Source organism: Zingiber officinale, chromosome 8A, assembly GCF_018446385.1.
Source record: "Zingiber officinale cultivar Zhangliang chromosome 8A, Zo_v1.1, whole genome shotgun sequence".
Lineage (NCBI taxonomy): Eukaryota > Viridiplantae > Streptophyta > Magnoliopsida > Zingiberales > Zingiberaceae > Zingiber > Zingiber officinale.
The window spans coordinates 58,696,480-58,717,358 of record NC_056000.1 but is presented as its reverse complement, the minus strand read 5'-3'; the positions used below and the strand labels follow the sequence as shown (position 1 = coordinate 58,717,358).

General features: G+C 36.2%; 1 protein-coding gene across 1 annotated transcript; it reads left to right on the top strand.

Annotated features, from left to right (window-relative positions):
• Positions 1-3,610: 3,610 nt before the first annotated feature.
• LOC122009182 (DNA polymerase alpha catalytic subunit-like) lies at positions 3,611-20,061 on the top strand. The gene is made up of 32 exons (XM_042565234.1): positions 3,611-4,813; positions 8,074-8,238; positions 8,348-8,431; positions 8,631-8,705; positions 9,474-9,538; positions 10,208-10,298; positions 10,400-10,582; positions 11,613-11,776; positions 11,854-11,968; positions 12,258-12,437; positions 12,526-12,639; positions 12,763-12,882; positions 12,962-13,282; positions 13,380-13,472; positions 14,372-14,490; positions 14,581-14,653; positions 14,766-14,822; positions 15,323-15,415; positions 15,557-15,679; positions 15,766-15,863; positions 15,981-16,026; positions 16,181-16,294; positions 16,375-16,455; positions 17,977-18,084; positions 18,171-18,260; positions 18,349-18,425; positions 18,511-18,730; positions 18,882-18,935; positions 19,042-19,161; positions 19,274-19,348; positions 19,492-19,655; positions 19,743-20,061. The coding sequence occupies exons 1-31, from the start codon at positions 3,677-3,679 to the stop codon at positions 19,636-19,638; spliced, it is 4,602 nt and encodes a 1,533-aa protein (XP_042421168.1). The 5' UTR covers positions 3,611-3,676; the 3' UTR covers positions 19,639-19,655; positions 19,743-20,061.
• The last annotated feature ends 818 nt before the right edge of the window (positions 20,062-20,879 follow it).

Below are 20,879 nucleotides of genomic sequence, written 5' to 3'. Positions count from 1 at the left end.
CTATACCCACCTATACCCATTTTCTATACCCACCTAATAGGGGTTGGCCAAGCTAACTTGGGAACCAAGCTAGGGGCGGCCTAAGCATAAATTGGTGTGGTCGGCCCTAGCTTGAACCCAAGCTAGAGGGGCCGGCCATATTAAATTAAAAAGGATTTTAATTTTAATTTTTATTATGTGGAAGATATAATTTATTAAAAAGAATTAAAATTAAAATATCTCTCTTGTAAATGATCTACAAAAGATTAAAGAAAGAGATTAGATCTCTTTCCTTATTTGTAGATTGGTGAGATATTTTATTTTCTCTTTAAAAATTATTCACATGTTGTTAAATTAAAATTATAGAAATTTATTTTTATCAACCATGAAGAGATTTTTGAAGAGAAATTTTATTTTAAAATTTCCGGAAACAAATTAGGAAGTTTTAATTTGTTGATTAAAATTTGTCTAATTTATTTCTTTTGATGTGGCCGACCAATATTGTTTTAATTGGAAATTTTATTTTATTTTTCTCAATTAAATCATGTCAAGGAAATTAAGGAAATTTTATTGTAATTAAATTTCCTAATTTGCCTAGGCCAAGGAATATAAAAGGGGTGCCTTCATGAGATACAACCTCTATTATTTCTCTCCCTCTTTTGTTCCTTGGTGTGGCCGGCCATCATCATCCTCTCCCTCTCTTCCTCTTGTGGTGGCCGAACCTCTCTCTCCCCTTGGAGCTCTTGTGGTGGCCGGATACTACTTGGAGAAGAAGAAGAAGAAGAAGGAGAGAAAGCTAGCATCTCTTGGAGCTTGGTTGGTGTTTTGATCTTCTTCCTTGGTGAAGCTTCCTTATTGTGGCCGAACCTAGCTTGGAGGAGAAGAAGGTGGTTGGTGGTTTCTCATCTCGGAAGATCGTTGCCCACACAACGTCCGAGGTTAGAAGAGGAATACAGTAAAAGATCAAGAGGTCTTTCTAGAAGGTATAACTAGTAGTTTTTCTTTTTTCGCATCATACTAGTTATTTATGGAAATAATACCAAATACAAGAGGCTTACGTTCTAGTATTTCGAATATGTTTTTCGGAGTTGTGTTCTTTTGTTTTATTTTTCCTTGTGATTTGATTGTTCTTTTCGGTTAACCTAAAGTTATTTTAGGAAATTAAATATTAGATTTCTATAAAAGGTTTTGTCTAGTCGGTGGTGGTTGCTCCCATATCCAAGAAGGCCATGTGCCTCGCCACGTCAGTACTGGGAACCAATTATGGAAATTAATATTTAATGGAATTAATAACTTAAGATGATTTGGGTCGAACGTGTTAAGTTCCGCAGGAGATCCAAGTCAAAACCTAAAAGAATAAATAGATTAAGTTTTGGATCAAACGTGTTAAGTTCCGCAGGCGATCCAAAATTTAATTTAAAATAACACATGGTAGCTAGGAAAAGGTTCAGACCTTTGTACAAAATTTTTATACAGTGGAACCTCTAGGTTTTCCGAGTAGCAACCAACAATCTTCTCAACTTGGATGTAGGTTAAGTTCCCATAGACGGCGCCAAATATGATCATGTCTGAAAGTCGATGAGATGGAAAGCTGGGGATGTGACGCTCCCGCTAACCGCCTGTAGACTTCGCTCGGCTCTGCAACATAAATTACATCAGTGCTGAGCCAGGGAAGGGGTCCCGACGTTGGCCCCCTAACGCTCAAGTCAATCACCAACGATGCAGTAGAAGGCGGAGCAAACAAGAATAAATAGTAGCAAGAACAATGTCTATCGCGTATTGCCTACCTTCGTCGATGCTTGGACCCTCTTTATATAGAGCTTCTGTAGCGCGTGTGCATGCTCCCCAAGGCGAGCATACTTCCCAAAGTCTTCCCTAAAAAGACTTGTCAGTAAAGTGTTCCTGACATAGTACCTTAACGGGTCGAACATATCTCTGAAGTGACAGTGGAAACTTCCGCCATACGATCTTCTGGTTGTCCATGCCCGGTGTCGGTTGCACTAACTCCCAAAAGAATGTCGATGGATATCAGAGGGAATGTACTGCTAGGCCAAGCGGGTTGGCTGCTCGATCGGAATTTTGCTGACCTCGTATCCTGTACGCTCGACCGTAACTCTACTGTTTGTGCGCCTCGTCCACTCGGCCAAAGTTCCACTCTGCCAATGCCGAGACCGACTGCCTAGCCTAGCGAGGTAGCCGCTCGGTCGAAGTTTCGCTCCGCCAATGCTGAGACATGCTGCCTGGCCGAGCGGGGTAGCCGCTCGACCGAAGTTCCGCTCTGCCAATGCCGGACCTACTGCCTAGCCGAGAGGGGTAGTTGCTCGGCTAAAGTTCTGCTCTGCCAATGTCGAGACCTGCTACATGGCCGAGCGAGGTAGCTGCTCGGCCGAAGTTCTGCTCTACCAATGCCGAGCCGATCGTTTGAGCGTCGGTCGTTTGACAACTCCTTGCGTCAAAGGCGGGATCAGACCGAGACCTTCTCCCCCGGTCAGAGTATGCTCGCCCGACCGACCGATGCTATCTGTGTATTAACCGCTTTGACTTTGACCTCCACTGTGACCGTTATCCTGCATGGGGTGGGGCCCTCCTTATCACCACATCATAACATATATATTTTTTTTAATAAAAAATGGGATTTATGAAGAATTGTTAAGAGATTTTTTATTTTATTTTTTGATATCGTGTCGATTAAGGGTGTCAATCCGAGTGAATTGGGTTGAGTTTTTTTTTTTAATCCAACCTGAACCCGAGTTCAATCCAAAAGCCCTAAACTCAAACCCAAACCCGATCCGAATAATCCGAAAATCCGATTCCAAATATTTTTTTTTTTTTTGACTATTTTCCCTATAATTCTTCACTTTTATCTTAATACTCTATTATTATCATACAAACATGATATTAATATACATAAAAATATCTTAATTTTCAAAATGAAATTTAATTTAATAAAAAAAAATCTACTAAACTCTATATTTAAGTCAAATCAGGTTAACTCAAATTTGATCCGACCTAATCTGATAAATTTTAAATTTTAAAAAATCTGATAATTTTTATCGGATTGATTAGGATTAGATCGTCGGATTAGATTCATTTTTACACTTGTAGTGTCAATGTGATATCGCAGAAATACGTAAAAACTTTCGCTTCTGGGAGATGCTCTTTAGGGCATTTGCAATGAGAGGTTTATAACATGTAATTTATGTTATAAATCTCTCAATATAACCCTTCACCCACTACATAGGTGGAGTTTATAACTTTTTTTATAAATCTGTATTAAAATCTTGGAAGCAGTTTATAAAAAAAATAGTGGAGAGAGTATAGAGAAAGAATTTTAAAAGAAGTGGAGTTTTTAAAAGTGAGAGGTTTTATGATAATAGAAAATAATTTTTAAAAGAAGTAAAATTTTAAAATTTTAATGTAATAATGATGTGACAAACATAAATCTCTTTAAGAGGTTTACGAGTACAGGTCCTAAATCACAAGTTGATCATTGACACGTGACAATAAGTGGTTGGCTTTTACTTTGATTTTCTGTTCCTAAGTGCGCACTTAATTCCGAATTAGCGAGCGTAAACCCTAGATTTGGCGGTCTCTTGGCGCCAAAACTCTACCGTGCCCGCCAAATTCCCGCCCAAATAGTCGAAAAGGGTACTGATGGGTTTCGAAATCGGTCGCTCGACCACCGCAAGCAAGAGAGATGGAGGAACCCAAGGTGGCCGGCCTCCGGACCCGAGGCCGCGGCTCAGATGCTTCCGTCCGTTCCGCCGCCCTCGAACGCCTCAAAGCCCTCCGTAGCTCTGGGGGTCGCAGATCCGATGCTGGCGCCGCCCTACAGGTCAAAATGGAGGCCCCCATCTACGACGTGGTCGAAGAGGATGACTACGCCGCCCTCGTCGCTAGCCGGCGTGAGAAGGCCAGTGGCTTTATTGTAGATGATGATGGGCTCGGCTACGCCGATGACGGCCAGGAGGAGGATTGGTCCAATCCCAACCTCGTTTATTCTTCCGGCGACGAGGAAGAACCCTCGGGCGGCGAGGAAGAACAGCCCAAGAGGAGAAAGGCGCCGAAGATGGATCCTGCGCTAAAGAAGCCTCCTCCTTCCTCGCTTACGGCGGCTGCCGCTATGATGGGCAAGCAACGACTCTCTTCGATGTTTACGTCCTCGATATTCAAGAAAAACGATCGTGTTAAAGGGTCTTCTATGAGTTCCGAAAGCATTGTGGACGATGTAATAGCTGAATTTGCGCCTGATGAGACAGATAGAGAGAAAAGGAGGCGGAATGCTGTCAATAATGTGGCTCCAACTACTATTACGACACTGCCGGTGGTCCAGATTAAGGCTGAAATGCAACAACCTCTTGCCATCAACAGTCATAATGTTGAATTTAATCCCAGTGATGAGGAGCCATTGGTCAAATCAGAGGAGTGCCAAGCAAACGATGACAAAGGACAAGTGAAAGATGTAGACATGGAAACACATGGGAAGGATTTGGCTAGCATGGCCGTACCAGCTAGTAATGAGAGTTTAAATGAGGCAAATAACGAAGCCAATTTGCATGCAAAAATGGAGGATCCAAAAAGGTCATCTCTGAATGCTACAATCAAGGTGGAAAATGATGGATCCATGATAAGTGCAACTGCTGACTGGAGGGCAGTATGTCATGAAGGGGGTGTTGGGCCTGAAGGTGAAGTTACTGAAACAAAGGCCAATTTTGACTCAGATGATAAGTTTGAGTTTACCTTGGAAGCCGATGGATCACTTCCATTTTACATAATCGATGCACATGAGGAAACATCTGGTGGTAATTCTGGTATTCTGTACTTATTCGGAAAAGTAAGCTAGTTTATCTCATTCATTTTTTTTTAGTTCTAGTTTTTGTGATCTCACTTAATGCACCTAAGCAATTATCCCATCGTTAGAAGACAACTGTTTTGCATACTGTACCAATTGTGTAATTACATTAATAATTAATAATTGCACAAAAAGGCAATGAGACCTATTTTGAAGATTACATATGAGAGGGACAGCGGAGAAGCCTACACATGTGTATTAGTTAATAGTTGAAACTAATGTAACAGATTCATTGCATGTCACACTCCCGACTCATTTCTTTGCTTTATTTATTTTTTATTTATTTTTGTGTATTTCTTGCCAATTACTCATGTTCTAGAATTTGGAGATTCTTTTGTATTCACAATACATATTTCTCACTTCTTTATGGTTGGTTTGTATATGACCATCTTCACTTTTCAAGAAACTAAAGTCGAATTGTACTACTTCCAGTAGGATGGATATTGAAAATTGAAGTGCTGCTGCAAGCTAGCACCTAGTTCCTAAGAGAGTAAATACAAAATTTCTAATTGATCAAAGTCAAACTTTTAGTGGAAAAGAGTCTTGATTTGGAAAATAGTGATAAACAAACTGAAATGATCCTCAAAGGTAGATGCCATATCTTCCTTGTTTATTCACTTAGTTCTTGTTAGATTTTTTCAACATAAAAATTCTATAAAAGTTTTCCGAATGATATGGAGAGGAAGAAGCCGGCAAACATGCACATACAAATGCTTGGCACATGCGACACTTTCGGCGCATGTGGTACAAACTATCATTATGCTAAGCACACTTGCAATTCAACTTTACACCTTGACTTGAGTTGCATTGGTTCGCTAGGTTGTTTTATGCCATTTAGGACACCATGCTGTTAACCTGTTGGGCCATCGTTTAACAAAGAATGGTTCTACAAATTTATGCGAACTAATATTTGAATTGTTGTGATGCAATGGGTTCGGGTGAACTAGCACTTGAATTGGCATGCTTTGAAACCTTGAAAGATGCCAGGGCCTAGCTTGAATCTAAGTAATGTACTCACAAGTTGCAACCAAACTTAAAGGGGCATAGACAAGGGAAAATGAAAATTTAAATCTAATATAAGTAAAACCTCTTCTTACTCTTCTTTCCTTTGCACAACTAGTATTCCTCTCTTTAAGCATGTCTAGTCTTTAAATTTTTGAAGATTTGGATGGTGAAGATAACAACTCTTGTTTGACTGGGTGGGTATGCTTTCTTCTTTGTCAACGCATGGCAAGGGAAACTGATCAATCTCATTATTTCCTAGATTCATTGGAACTGGTTATAGACCTATAAGTGGGGAAATTTTGGCGTCAAGGAGGATGACCATGCCTTGAGATTGTTGCAGTTGAATGAGCTGAATTCAGACTCATTGACCTCTTTCTTTGGTAGTTCCCACTAACATTTAATAGCTAATATTGTTTTCAGAATTAGGAGGTGAAGGAGAATTGAAGGGCTTGTGCTTTTACATGATTAAAATCCTCTTCAAGATCACTTTATACTGAGTAACCCTAATAAGGTCACATTTTGACCATTCTACCAAATCCTTAATGGAAATTTGGTTAGTAATGGGTTGCAATGGTGGTTTGTGAATTTATATCAATCAATGATCCTGAAGTGCACATTCGTTTTTCTTAAGGCTTAATTTGCCTCCAAAAATAGTGTGTAACTAAGATTTGATGAAATAACTCTAGGATATATTTAGATAATTTGCAATTTGTATTAGTGAGAAATAGCTTGTGGTCCTCTCGAGTTGAAAATTAGGTTGTTAGAATCCACCCATTAGATTGTTTAAATTTGATGGCCTAAATTGAAAAGTTGTTAGAATCCTTGTATTTAACCAACCTATTTCTCCACTTTTTATAGACCAATTCTCAACTCTTGAATGGGCTGTCTTCTGGGTGCACTCATCTTGGTATGATATAGGCTTTAGGACTTGGATTACTTGGATAATTTAAATCACATTGATCCAAGATATTGGTTTTACTCATACTTGTTAAATTATTCGGTTGCAACATGGGTCCAAATTTCACTTTTGCAAGAGGAATTTGTTTGTAAGTTTGTCATCTTGCATGGACATGTAGTTGGTACATGTTGTCCTGAATGGCAGTAAATTAAATATGCACCTTAATGCAATTCATGATGATGACTAGCGTAGTGCAAATTATGCCAATAAATCACCATATTGTGCAATCTATGAGATTGCTGCCATCAATATTAGTTTTTTTAAATAATAAAACATATAGTAAGACCAGGCTTTTAAAAGCAAGCATAGGTAGATGCTATTTGATTAATCCATTGAACAACACAAATGCAGTGTGCGAGTGCATATATATGCTTGACCCATACTAATGATATCTAAAATTATTTATGTTGATAAAAATGCTTAGTATTCGTATAATGCCCATACTAATCAAGCTATCAAATCAACAATTCTAGATAAATAATGTCTGTAACTATAGAACTTAAGATGTTATCTATAAGTAACCGTCTATATTAATCAATGATGTGGAGCACATCATGTATCTAACGTGCACATAATTGAACACATGCAAACCAATTGCTTAAATTAACAATTTTAAGTTACCTTACCAAAATTTGGCCATATAAAAGGATTTCATAATTACAAGAACTAATCCTCTGAGGAGAAAAATCATAAAGTCACTTTCAGTTTCTTGAATGTCCACATTTGTGGTTGCATAGGGTGCATATATCACTGCCTACATTGTTTGACCTGCTTATTGATTTCACCCATGGTTTGAATCCCTCTTTCTCAGCTCACTCTGAAATGGAGGACCATATGCCAAAAATATGTAGCTTCCTAGTCTCTTTTTAAGACTGATAAATAAAGAGGTCATTGGAAAGGTCAACCAAGTATCTGAGGTTTTAAGCACTATGGGTTTAATGACAAATTTTCTTTAAATCTAATAGTATAATTTCTATTTGCCATAGTGATGTATGGGTCACCGGAAAAATCTTCTAGTTACTAAGCTCGCCCTCCGGGGACAAAATCTTCTAAGATAATACTTATAATGTTTGAAAAATTATCTGGCTTTCTTCTCACATATTTCTCTAGTGTTGTTTGTCCTAGATTTTTTTTAACACTTGTTCCACATGGTCATGATATCTATGTTTTATATTTTTGATTCCTTAGCTATAGGTCAAGTGACATTTCAATTTGGCTTATAGCAATACTGTAAATTTTGGTGCTAATTGTGTGCATTTTTTTTTTTATGAACTCTAAGGTTAAAGCTGGCAGTGGTTATCATAGTTGTTGCATCATTGTGAAAAACATGCAAAGATGTGTTTATGCCATTCCAAAGGATTCTGTTTTTGACAGCATAAACATAGCTGGGAGAAATTCTCCTAAGTCTCAAATGTCAGAAGCAACTCTCGGAGAAACTCTGCAAGTAAACCTGTCCATCTAAACATGGCTCATGAGTGTCATAGCATTTTTTTTCTATTGCATTGAGATCTATAAAGTTATTCTAGTTGTTCAGATTCATACTTGTCTCACAGGATATGGCATCAGAAATGAAGAATGAAGTAGCACAACATTTGCTTGATATAAACGTGTCAACTTTTAGCATGATGCCAGTTAAGGTGCGTGGAACTTCAACATTTTCTTTATATATCTATTACGACAAATAGAGACAGTTAAAGTTGGTGCTTTACCGCTTACATATTTACAGATGGGCCCTTGCCCATAACAATGCTTATATTTCTTTTAGCTGAAGGATAATTTACTTATATTGGCATAGTCTTAATTAATGATAATGGATCCTGTTTGGAAAATTTTCAGCGAAACTATGCATTTGAACGATTAGATATTCCTTCTGGCGAGCAGTATGTTCTTAAGATCAACTACCCATTTAAGGTACAATTTTTCTTTAAAGGTACTTAAGTAGGAAGGCTTGTTTACTTTTATCTGCATGTTTCTGTATCTCAAGTTAATGCACAAATAAATCTAGCCCAATCAAGCAGCCACAAATGCAAGAAATAATGAACACGTTATGTACATGTTTGTTTATAAGGACCATGTTTCAAAGTTACCTCCTAATCTCTCTATATTTAGGATTGTTGACCATTCATATCTGGCACATGATTAAGAAAGAGCTGAAAACACATTGAATTTGGGACTACGAAATACATGTTTATCAGAATCTTCTCTAATCTGTTCTAGCTATTCAACATTTAGTTTTCCTAGGGTTTTGTGGTGTTGATTCTTTACATAATATGTGTATATTTTGCAGATAAAGATGTTCCTTATTTCCTACCAGTCCTATTTTCTTATTGTTATTCTAATAAATATTTTGAGTTGCTTACATATTGATGCAAACTATAAATTCCAAATCCTTCTCACATATGGATCATCAAAGGAAAGTTTTTCATCTTTACTAACTCTTAGGATGTCTTTGATGAGCGCTTAAAAGGTTGCTTACTATCATACCTCTGATTATAACGTTGCCCCAAGATATAAAACATGTGGCTGGTGAGAACATGACTTGGTTTAATCTTTAAGAGGTACTGTAATGTTTGTCTTTTGCTCTAACTATTCTATCCGGAAATTAGATAATATGCCAAAATCACTTATTTTGTGGACTCCACTTCACATGCTGATTTCAATCTTTCAAATCAATAACAGGATCCGCCACTTCCAGCTGATCTTAGAGGGAAAAAGTTCCTTGCATTGCTTGGAACACACACAAGGTAAACAATTGAATTGCCTTGAGGGAGTTGCGGGCATAAAAGAAACATCAAGATTAATTTATCTTTTACATGTGTTTAGAGTTGAAAATTGATACTACAAAGTCACAACTCCTAAGAAATAAATGCTTTTAGGTTTCTCATATGTATCATTGTTGTGCTATATTATTCTCTTGCATGAGTTGATTTAATTGACAAACTAAGGTTAGATGTTACAGCTTACCAATGGTTTTTGAGTGAATGCTGAAGTGGTCAAGTTCATTCATTTTTCTAGCTTCGCACTGGTGCTGGTTTGCATGAAACCATTTTCAACTTAGTGTTTTTTGCGCGTGTGCTAGGCTGCATCTAACAAAACGTAATTTATGGTAATGCAACATATCTCATTTAAGACATCTTGAGTAATTAGGACAAGAATCTTTTTTCTCTCTATTATGAAGTCACAAGTTTCACTCTGTAATTGATAAAAATTTGGTGTAAACTCTGAAAGTAGGTGATTGAGTGTGCATGGGGAACTGTCTAATAAGCTTATTCCCAAGGATTTTTAATGATTTTTCATCCAAACTTTTATTTTTCTTAATGCAATAGGTATATTGGACAGTACTATAATATTTGGGTTTTTGCACATTTAGGTTATTTTATAATTGCAAAGTAATTAGCATTGTTATCCTGCAGTTCCTTGGAGTTGTTTATCATCAAAAGGAAGATCAAGGGGCCTTCATGGTTGTCAATTTCCAAATTTATGATATGTCCAGCTGGTCAACGGGTGTACCCTCATTTCCATTTCTAATGTTTATTCAGTGTGTTTCTGTCTTGATTAAGATCAATTTAATGCAACAAGTTACCATTATATTTGCCCTGAAACAGGTGAGTTGGTGCAAGCTTGAAATAATTGTTGATTGTCCCAAAGATATACGTATCTCCACTTCAAAGACACTGTTAGATCCTCCTGTGGTTGTTACAGCAATAAATTTGAAAACTGTTATCAATGAAAAGAATAATGAAAATGAAATAGTGACAGCTTCAGTTGTCTGCTGTCACAAGGCAAAGGTATGGATATGTTTTGAAAAACAACTAGTCAACCAGTCAAAGGAATTCTTTTTACCAGTATACTTATTGGCAAGGTTTAAATTAGTTATTTTCGTACTTCCATGGCAAGGTTTTGTTACTCAATCAGGACAGTATTGGTAGCTACTGTACTGTATTTTACTGTGTCATTTAACACATTTGAATGCATTTCAAAATGCATCAAAGTGGTCACGATAAATTTAGATGTGTTTGACTCATTTAATTTCCTTCCACTGAGATTATTTGGTTCTAAAATTATGACTGAAAATAAGATAGTTAATTGAACTTCAATTTTGTTATGTCATACCACTCTCAATACTCTTCAACATGTGTTTTAATGTGTCAAGATGAATTGAGGAGAGTGTTACTCTTTAATCCCATTCACATAGTGTTTTTTTTTTTTAAATTTTAAAATGATTAGTCAATTGAATTAAAAATTATGTTGTACCATAATCTGTCTACAATTGTTATGCTTTGACACACATTAAAGTCTGTCTAGACAAATTTATTTAGACTAGTTTAACTCCTTTAATTTCCTTCAATTTAATTTGTTTACTTTTAAAAATAAGATTATATATCAATTAGATAATCAATCGAATTAAAATTTTAGAAGAGTAAGTTACAAAAGTATAACAAGTCTCTTGACTAATAACTGCTAGAGAGATATAGTTAGCTCAAGGTACACTTTGATGGATACTAAGGGGTGTTGAAGGGGTCAAGTGTCTGCCCACTATGATATTCAAAGCTAGAAACATCAAGTTTCTGTAGTTGACTGGAAACAATTGAATGGTACCTTTTGGCCGTTTTAGGTGGCATAACATAAATTATTTTAAAACATGCTTATTTTAATGACTAGTTTTTGATACATATATGCATTATGATATTTCTCAGTTAGGCCATAGCAAGTTTCCATTATTCTCATCATTAATTGTTGTCATTATTGTTCCTAGCTTTATTTGCCTTTTGTTTATTTGGTGTGGCTCTCAAAGGTATTGCTTGAAATCATATACAGATTGATGGTCCTATGGTGCCATCAGAATGGAAGAACAGGGGAGCACTTACTCATTTTTCCATTGTCCGCAAACTAGAAGGAGGCATATTTCCGATGGGTATGACGAAGGAAGTTTCTGAAAGAAATTCAAGGGCTGGGACAAGTACATTGGCATTAGAAAGCAGGTAAACTGTTGATTGCTCATCTGTTTTTCCTCTGTACTGTAAACTCACTGATGATTTCCTATTTCTACCTTTTTTAGTGAACGGGCATTACTGAACCGTTTGATGATTGAACTGAATAAATTGGATAGTGATGTTCTTGTTGGACACAATATATCTGGGTTTGACCTTGATGTTCTTCTACGCAGGGCTCAGGTTTGGTTTAAATTTAATTTATAAATGTTTATGGGGTACCAACGTATACTGTCTTAGACTCAGGCTTTTTTTCTTTGATATGTTTTTATTCCTGTGGCAAAGCTACTCAACTTATAATGCCTCATTGAAGCTGTAGTTTCTGGAGCTTTTCCCTTCATACCATAAAACTGTTTTTTTTTTTCTTTTATAATCTCTATTCTGTACACTTAAATGCTTGATACATAATTGTGTATAGTTGTATATTATCCCAGGAGTAAATGTAATGTCAGTCAACCACTTACTGATGCAGGTTTGTAAGGTACCAAGCGCAACGTGGTCCAAGATTGGCCGCCTGAAGCGATATTCAATGCCTAAATTGACAAAAGGAAGTGGTTTCTATGGATCTGGAGCTACTCCTGGAATTATGTCTTGCATTGCAGGTCGTCTCCTATGTGATACCTATTTGTGCTCAAGAGACCTCCTGAGAGAGGTATGTTGAAATCACAGTGCTGGTGCTCTATAATTCATTTCATATGAATTCAAGACTTGTTCAATTTCTGATGAAAACTAACTTTTAGGTAAGTTACTCCTTGACTCAACTTGCAAAAACACAACTAAACAAAGATAGGAAGGAGATTTCTCCACATGATATTCCTTCTATGTTTCAGTCCACAACAATGCTACTAGAATTGGCAAGTTCCCCCCAAGCTTCCTCAGTTTCATTTCAAACTTTTCTCTCTCCTTGTAATCACACTTAAGTCTCTGCTTGCTGTTTCAAAGTGCAAAAAATTTAATGAGAAATATGATTTTATTAGGTCGAGTATGGTGAGACTGATGCCTGGCTTTCTCTAGAATTGATGTTTCATCTTAGTGTTCTCCCCCTCACTCGGCAACTGACAAATATCAGTGGCAATCTTTGGGGAAAAACTCTTCAGGTGGTCTGCTGTTTTATGTCAATGCTTATTGAATTATTAAGTAGAAATAGTCACTAAGGTTCTGTATCTGTCTCCACAGGGTGCCAGAGCACAAAGGGTGGAGTACCTCTTATTACATGCATTTCATGCAAAAAAGTACATCACACCAGACAAAATCTCTTCACGCACTAAAGAGCTTAATACAACAAAGAGAAAATCAATCAACTGTCAAGATGGAGATGAAGATGGTGCAACAAAGGACCATGAATCTATAGATATTGATGCACATCACATTGATCAAAGCAAAGGAAAAAAAGGTCCTGCCTATGCTGGTGGGTTAGTTTTGGAGCCTAAAAAGGGTTTATATGACAAGCTTATACTACTTCTTGACTTCAACAGTCTTTATCCTTCAATAATTCAGGTATTTCACTGTAAGCCTGGGTGCACCTTTTTTTTTTTTTTTTTAAAATACCATGTACTTCCAGCTTCTGCTAATGCAAATTTCAATATGTATACAGGAATATAATATATGCTTTACAACAGTTGAGCGATCTCCTGAAGGCCTTATTCCTAATCTTCCATCTTCTAAAATTCCTGGGGTGTTACCTGAGGTAAATGACAGATTATTTTAGGTATCTAACCACTTTTCTTTAGTGTTCCTACAGCACTTGGTATTTAGCTATTTGAATATGGAAAGAAGAAATTTTACTACAAGAATCCTTTTGTCTCCTATCATTTTATATATTTAGCTCTACAAGGAGCTCAATGTCAAGAAAAAAAAAAGTCACGTTCTGCCTCCAATATTTATGATTTTATGGCGTCAATTGTTCCAAAAGGAGGAATTTACCTTGAGGCATTGTAGACACTGGAGCTGTATTGGTGACCGTCCCAAAGGAGCCTTTGACCATTAAGGGATTTTACTAGCATTAGCAGTGACATGGAATTTAAGGTTTCACCCTTGTGCAGTGAAGAGACTTCCGTTGTGTGGAATCACAAGGAGGCTGAGGAGCTCATGAAATGGCTTTGGTTTCGTGGAGTCGTGAGGAAGATGGTTGTGAGGCCAAGGAGTTTTTGAAGAGGCTTAGGTTGCATGGAAAATAGTCATGAGGTCAAGAAGTTGAGATCAGTTGTGTGGAGGATAGATGATGAGGCTGAGGAAAGGAGATTGGTCGTATAGAGGGTCGGTTGCGAAGTCAAGGAGATCGCAAGGTGATCAGTCACACGTGCACACAGTGTGGAAAAATTAATATAGCAGAATATGGGTTACATACAATGGCTTGACCCAAAGTAGTCTAAGAAATCTACTCATTCAGTTGCAATGCAAATATGTCAAGTGGATTCTTTTGTTTTCCCTTAAAGTGGAACTGGAGGCTTTAGCTGCTTTGACAACATTCACGTTATAACTTTTCTGTATTACATGCTTCGGTGAACAGAACTTGGTATTTCTGTGTGTATAAATTTTTGCATGCTACTGCTGCTTTTATTTACTTTTCTCATATTATCTTTTCAGTTGCTGAGGGACTTGGTTGAGAGAAGAAGAATGGTTAAATCTTGGCTTAAGACTGCTTCTCGTCTGAAAATTCAGCAGCTTGATATTCAACAGCAAGCGCTGAAACTTACTGCCAACAGGTGTAGTGGTTTTAAAATGTCAAACTAGATGCTTGTTGCTCAGGTTTCATTCTTCTTATATCTAACCTTTCTCTAAATGATTCAATTCAGCATGTATGGTTGCTTGGGCTTTTCTAACTCTAGATTTTATGCCAAACCACTTGCCGAGCTGATAACGCTGCAAGTAAGATTGTCTTTGATTTTTGACATAATCTCTTTAATAAGAGTTCCAAACATATGCCATGTTGGCTGCAAAACCTCTTATCCAATTTTTACTCCATGCATATATTGTGCAGGGGAGAGAAATCTTGCAAAGTACTGTTGATCTAGTCCAGAACAACTTGAACTTGGAGGTATGGCTATTTCATTTAGTTGTAGTCAGTAATGCTGTATTGTTAAATGATTATTTGAGAAATGTTGTTATGTGATTCTGCATTTGTGATCATTCACATTGCTTGGTTTCCCAGTCTTTCCTTCTTACTTCCAGTCAGATTGCCCTCTAATACCCTCAATATTAAAACCCCTTAAAGTTCAAACTACTTCACCTGAACAATTTTTTGAGTCTTTCCAACCTCTCGCCATCAAAGATAACTCCCATTGCTCTTTACTGTGGTATTCACCCACTTCCTGAATGCAAATATCTTTCCAGAACCATCAATCAAATCTTTGAAGACCCATGAAATTCATATTACTTTTTCACCTGAACAATAATGACCCTCCCATCCTTTCCCCTGGAAAGATAATATCATTGAACAAATTGCCATATTGCTTTTCACTGTGGTATTCACTTTACTTTCAGAAATATAATTATCTTTTGTATGTGATTATGTAAAGGTTTATGCCTGATTTACAGGTGATCTATGGGGATACAGACTCAATCATGATTTACAGTGGGCTGGATGACATAAATAAGGCAAGGGCAATTGCTGGCAAAGTGATCCAAGAGGTTAGGCTTGTCCAAGTTTACGTAGTTCAACTCCTTCAGTAGTTCTGTAATGCGATTATCTTTATAAGCTAGTTATGAGTAATCAAACCATTGCGAGTACTGATTGCTAATGTTGATTTCTTGATTCTTGTCCTTTCACAGGTTAACAAGAAATATCGTCGCCTAGAAATTGATCTTGATGGTTTGTACAAGAGAATGCTTCTATTGAAAAAAAAGAAATATGCTGCTGTCAAAGTGCTATTCAAGGATGGAATGCCATATGAGGTCAAGCTTGATATGCTTAGTCCTTTTTTTTCTTGATTCTGTATCATTAAAAGGCCATGCTGATTTAATTTGCATGAACAAGGCAGGTCATTGAACGCAAAGGCCTTGATATGGTTCGCCGTGATTGGAGTTTGCTTTCAAAAGAAATAGGAGATTATTGCCTCAGACAAATTTTATCTGGAGGGTGATGTGACACTTTTTCATCTTTTCTTTCAAAAAAATATCTTCGGTATTATAGTTTTGACAGTGTATTCTAATTTAACTTGTATTTTTTAAACCATGTGATTTTTTATCATTACAGAACTTGTGAAGATGTTGTTGAGTCTATTCATAGTTCTCTCATAAAGGTACCTAATAGATGTACAAGACAAATCAGGCTCATTATTGCCAGGGATCATAAACTGGCATACATATTTTTTGAGCACACTGGTTCACTGTTTTATCTGATTTGAAAATTGTTTTAAATTAGTCTGACTTTGGCATTTATGTCTCTATAAACAGGTGCAAGAAGACATGAGAAATGGTGAAGTAGCACTTGAAAAGTATGTTATCACAAAAACATTAACAAAGCCGCCAGAAGATTATCCAGATGCCAAAAACCAACCACATGTGCAGGTCAGACTTTCTTTCGGAGTGTATTTGTTGGAAAAGTTTATTTGGTACTATTCTCTAGTTTACTTGAATATCATCTTCAGGTGGCTCTAAGATTGAAGAAAAATGGCCACACTGGATGCTCTGCTGGTGATACAGTTCCTTATATCATCTGCTGCCAGCAGGTATAGGCTAATGTTACATGTGTTATATTTATGTTGTGGTAAATGGAAAATTGACTTAACCATATGGATGATAACTTCAGATCAACAGTAATAATGCTGATGCCAAATCCTAATTCACAATCAGATTAATGATAACATTTTCTCAGAATAAATATGGATTTTCTTAACATAATTATCATTTAACATTGTAATAGTTAAAGTTGCATATGTGATTGTATACTTCAAAATGAATCATGATTGGGAACAATTTAAATTAAGTGATCAATTCATAAATACTTATCCTATCCATAAATACCTGGCATAGACTATTAAAAAAAGGGTTGCTTGGTGTACAAAACTCTTACCAATGCAAGGTCGGGGAAGAATCTATTATACGCAGCTTTACCTTGCATTACAAGAGGTTGTTTCTACTACTTGAACCCGTGATCACGAGGTCATATGACAACAATTTTACTATTGGCATGGACTATACTAATGAGGTTTATATATATATATATATATATATATATATATATATATATAATTTTAAATGTCCATTATCAATGTAATAATAAACAAAATGTGATTCCTAGCTAGGGGTTCATCTATACATATGTTGGTTTGCCATTCCTATATTGTTACATATATTTATGTATTTTTAGTGACTTTTAATTATGATTAAGTAGAGTTTTATACTTTTATTCATTGTCCCACTGCCCACACAACACCAACCCTAATTGTTTATCTAATCTAATTATTTCTATGCTTTTTATCCTCTATTGAGGATATGGAATTATTCTGTATGGTATTTTTTTAATTTCCTTTTTAATAACCGTACACATCCATAGTAGCATTTCATCCTTGCCACATTAACTTTTGTTTGTGCTTTTCTAAACTTTCTACATTAAAAAGGGTAGTCCGATGTACAAAGTTCCTACTAATGTAGTGTTCCGGAGAAGGGTCGGATGACATTGGACATATTGTTCCCACTCTTACTCTGCATTGCAAGAGATTGTTTCTGCGATTTGAATCTTGTGACCATAAGGTCACAAGACAATAGTTTTATTGTTGGCCAAGGAAGCACGCGACCATCACACAAGATTATCTTATCGGTTCTAACATTTTCTTATCTATTCCAACTACTAATCTTTTAGCACATTTATGATGCCTTATATTCTTGAAGATTTCCTTGTTCTAAGTAGATATTGGATATCTAAGATTCTCAGAGGGAAAATTATTAAGCACCTTTGATATCTAATTTTTCATGAGTTTAAATTGCAAGAAACATTTGCCACTATATTATTATCAAATTGAAGTTTTAAAGTAAAATTCTAATTAACCCATATTAATTTTGTTGATATATCCACAACTTTGTAATCTTGGTGAGGAAAGGATAATCTGAAGTGTTCATCATCTATTACCAAAATAAATAAAAATTGTTATGATATTTGATTATCCAAAGATATGAAGGAAAGGATAATCTGTAAGTGCTCATCATCATCTATCTTGACTTCATACTACTTTTGTCTGTTGTGTTTTTAGGAAAACTTCTCCAGTTCTACTGGAATAGCTCAAAGAGCTAGGCATCCTGACGAATTGAAAAGGGATGGTGGTTGGATGATTGATATTGACTATTACTTATCACAACAGGTTTGCTACCATTTTTCCAAAAACCAAAGGAAGTTTAGCATTTGAAGCTGTATTCTATGTGATATACTGATGGCTTCTTTTGACAGATTCATCCTGTTGTCTCGCGGTTGTGTGCTTCAATTCAGGGTACTAGCCCAGCACGTTTAGCTGATTGTCTAGGACTTGATTCAGCTAAGGTGCAACTTCTAAAACCAAATGGGCCTTTCAAAGTGTTTTTTATGTCATTGCTTCTTGACAGACCATTTCATATCTTATTATGCACAGTTCCAATTTAAAGAACCTGAGTCTGTCGGCCAAGATCCTTCAAGCGTGCTCTCAGCCATAATAGATATTGAAGAGAGGTAGGTAGTTTATATAAAGGGATCACAAAGTAGCATCAATTAACTGTTAACTATATTATCAAGTATCAATGTCAAATACTTGCAGGTTTCGTGGTTGTGAGCCTCTCAGGTTGTCATGCTCCAGCTGTTCCAGCACCTTCGATTGTCCTCCTATTTCAAGTTTACTATCTTCAATTCACAAGAAGCCATCTGATTCTCAAGCAGAAGAGCAATCAGATCCTAACTTCTGGCAAAGGATGCGTTGCCCAAGGTGCCCTGACCATATTGAAGGGTGCAAGTTTTCTCCTGCCATGTTAGCTAATCAGGTTCGACTACTGTACTAGTGCAATGTTTTTCTTTTATGTAGTGATCTAGTGGTTAGATCTGTTACGTAAGCATTTTGATTACCAGCATAGTTCGTCCTTCTTTTGTAAATTGTTTCACAAGATGAATTTTCTACTGTATCTTTTTCTGCAGGTGAAAAGGCAAGCTGACAATTTCATTTACCTATATTATAAAGGATTGATGATGGTAAAATACAAAGTGTTTCAGTTTTTCAATACTCATGAAAATATAATGTCTGACGTCCTTCGCTAGCCTTCAAGTGTATAAATGACTACCTTGATTATTTTCTCAGTGCGATGATGAAATATGCAAGTATACCACACGCAGTGTGAATCTTCGAGTAATTGGCGACTCTGAAAGAGGAACAGTTTGCCCAAATTACCCACACTGCAATGGCCATCTCATAAGACAGGTATGACCATTACAATTTTGCAATATCATGGTTTAAATTTACTCGGATTAATTAATCTGCATAACTCAACTGCTAGAATGCTAAAAGCTGTTGTCTAATTTTCACTAAGCAGTACACGGAGAAAGACCTATACAAGCAACTATCTTATTTTTGCCATGTCTTGGATGCTTCTAATTTTGCCGAGAAGGTTAGTGTTCCACTATATGCACTTTGACTTAATGGTATCAAATTGTGCACTATCTACCTGTGAGTAATGAAGCTCCTAGGCGTTCACGCTTTTTTCTTTTCAAAAACAACATACAATTATTTATGGGAATGCTATGGCTGCAGCTGGACCAAAATGTTAAGCTATCTATTGAGAAAGAGCTTGCTGCTATCCGTCCAGCAGTAAGTCTGGCAGAATCGGTGATTCAGAAGATCCGTGACCGGTGTTCATATGGATGGGTGCAACTTAAGGACCTGTGCATCTCAGTTTAGCAGGATCTGTGAAAATGGTAATGTCAATCTCTATGATTGGCCACCTTTAATGACCATTACTTTATTCTAACTGGATCATGATATTCTATCTCTTATCTTGTAAGAATCGTTGCCATTAAAAAAGCTCTCAGGAAGAAGTTTGCTACAAGTTGCCACAGTGGTTCTTGAAGCTTGTCAGAACAAAGGTTTATATCAATCATAAGTATTTGGATGAGCTCAGTCATTCTTTCGTCAAGATTTCACTCTTCTGCAATACTCTTCTTCCAGCTTATATGCTAGTCTGTTAATATTCAATTTTGTTATTCTACAATTTGTTTGAACAAAGGACAAACTAATCCACATTACTGTTTAAAATTTTGTGAATGTACGATGTTCTTATATTGTGAATGAACAAAAACGAGTGCTCAGTGTTTCGTTGTTGAAGTTGCTTCTGTCTAAGGCAAACCAAAAGTGGTGAATTTTCTTGTATCAAAGTATCATTAATCTACTACATGAATGCATGTCAGCTTGCAAACTAGCTAATACTCTAGTGGTGTGATAGGTAAGATATGGTGTGTTGTTATATGAGGTCTTGAAGTTGAAACTCGGTGTGTCCGAGCATATCTTCTCTCATATTTAGCCATCTGCACTAATGGTTATTAGTTATTTATGATTTATCTTCTTCGTAATAATTTAGAGATTGATTGATGGGAGTGTTAGGACGAATAAATCATTCTTTTACCATATGTATAATCTCACTAAGCAATATATGAATGTAGTCTATTGTATATTATGGTATCTAAAATTAGCTTTAGGAATAGGAATGGACCTTTTATCTAACTTTGTCTTGCATACATTTAGGCGCTTAGATTGTTTGGATTGCTTTTGGATGTTCTGCGCACTCATAATAATAAAATAAAAAATCATTATATTATATTGTTCAATACATTTTTGTTCTAAGAGATTTTAAAACATAAAATTTATTTATAGTAAAACATATTTATATTTTAAATTAAATCTCGTTCAATCGTATTAAAAAGTATTTTAAAAAAATATTGTTTATTTTATTATATAGTGTCATCTTCACATGTTTCGGAAAAACTCGCTCAGTATAAATAAGTAATCTCAAAATAAGTCAATATAATATAAACATTAGAAGCCTTCAAATTCTGAATCATGATGTTTATAATGTATTAATTTATATTCTAAAGCAATGATATCTTGAATTGGGAAATCTGCATGATAAAATTTTATTGCAAGTG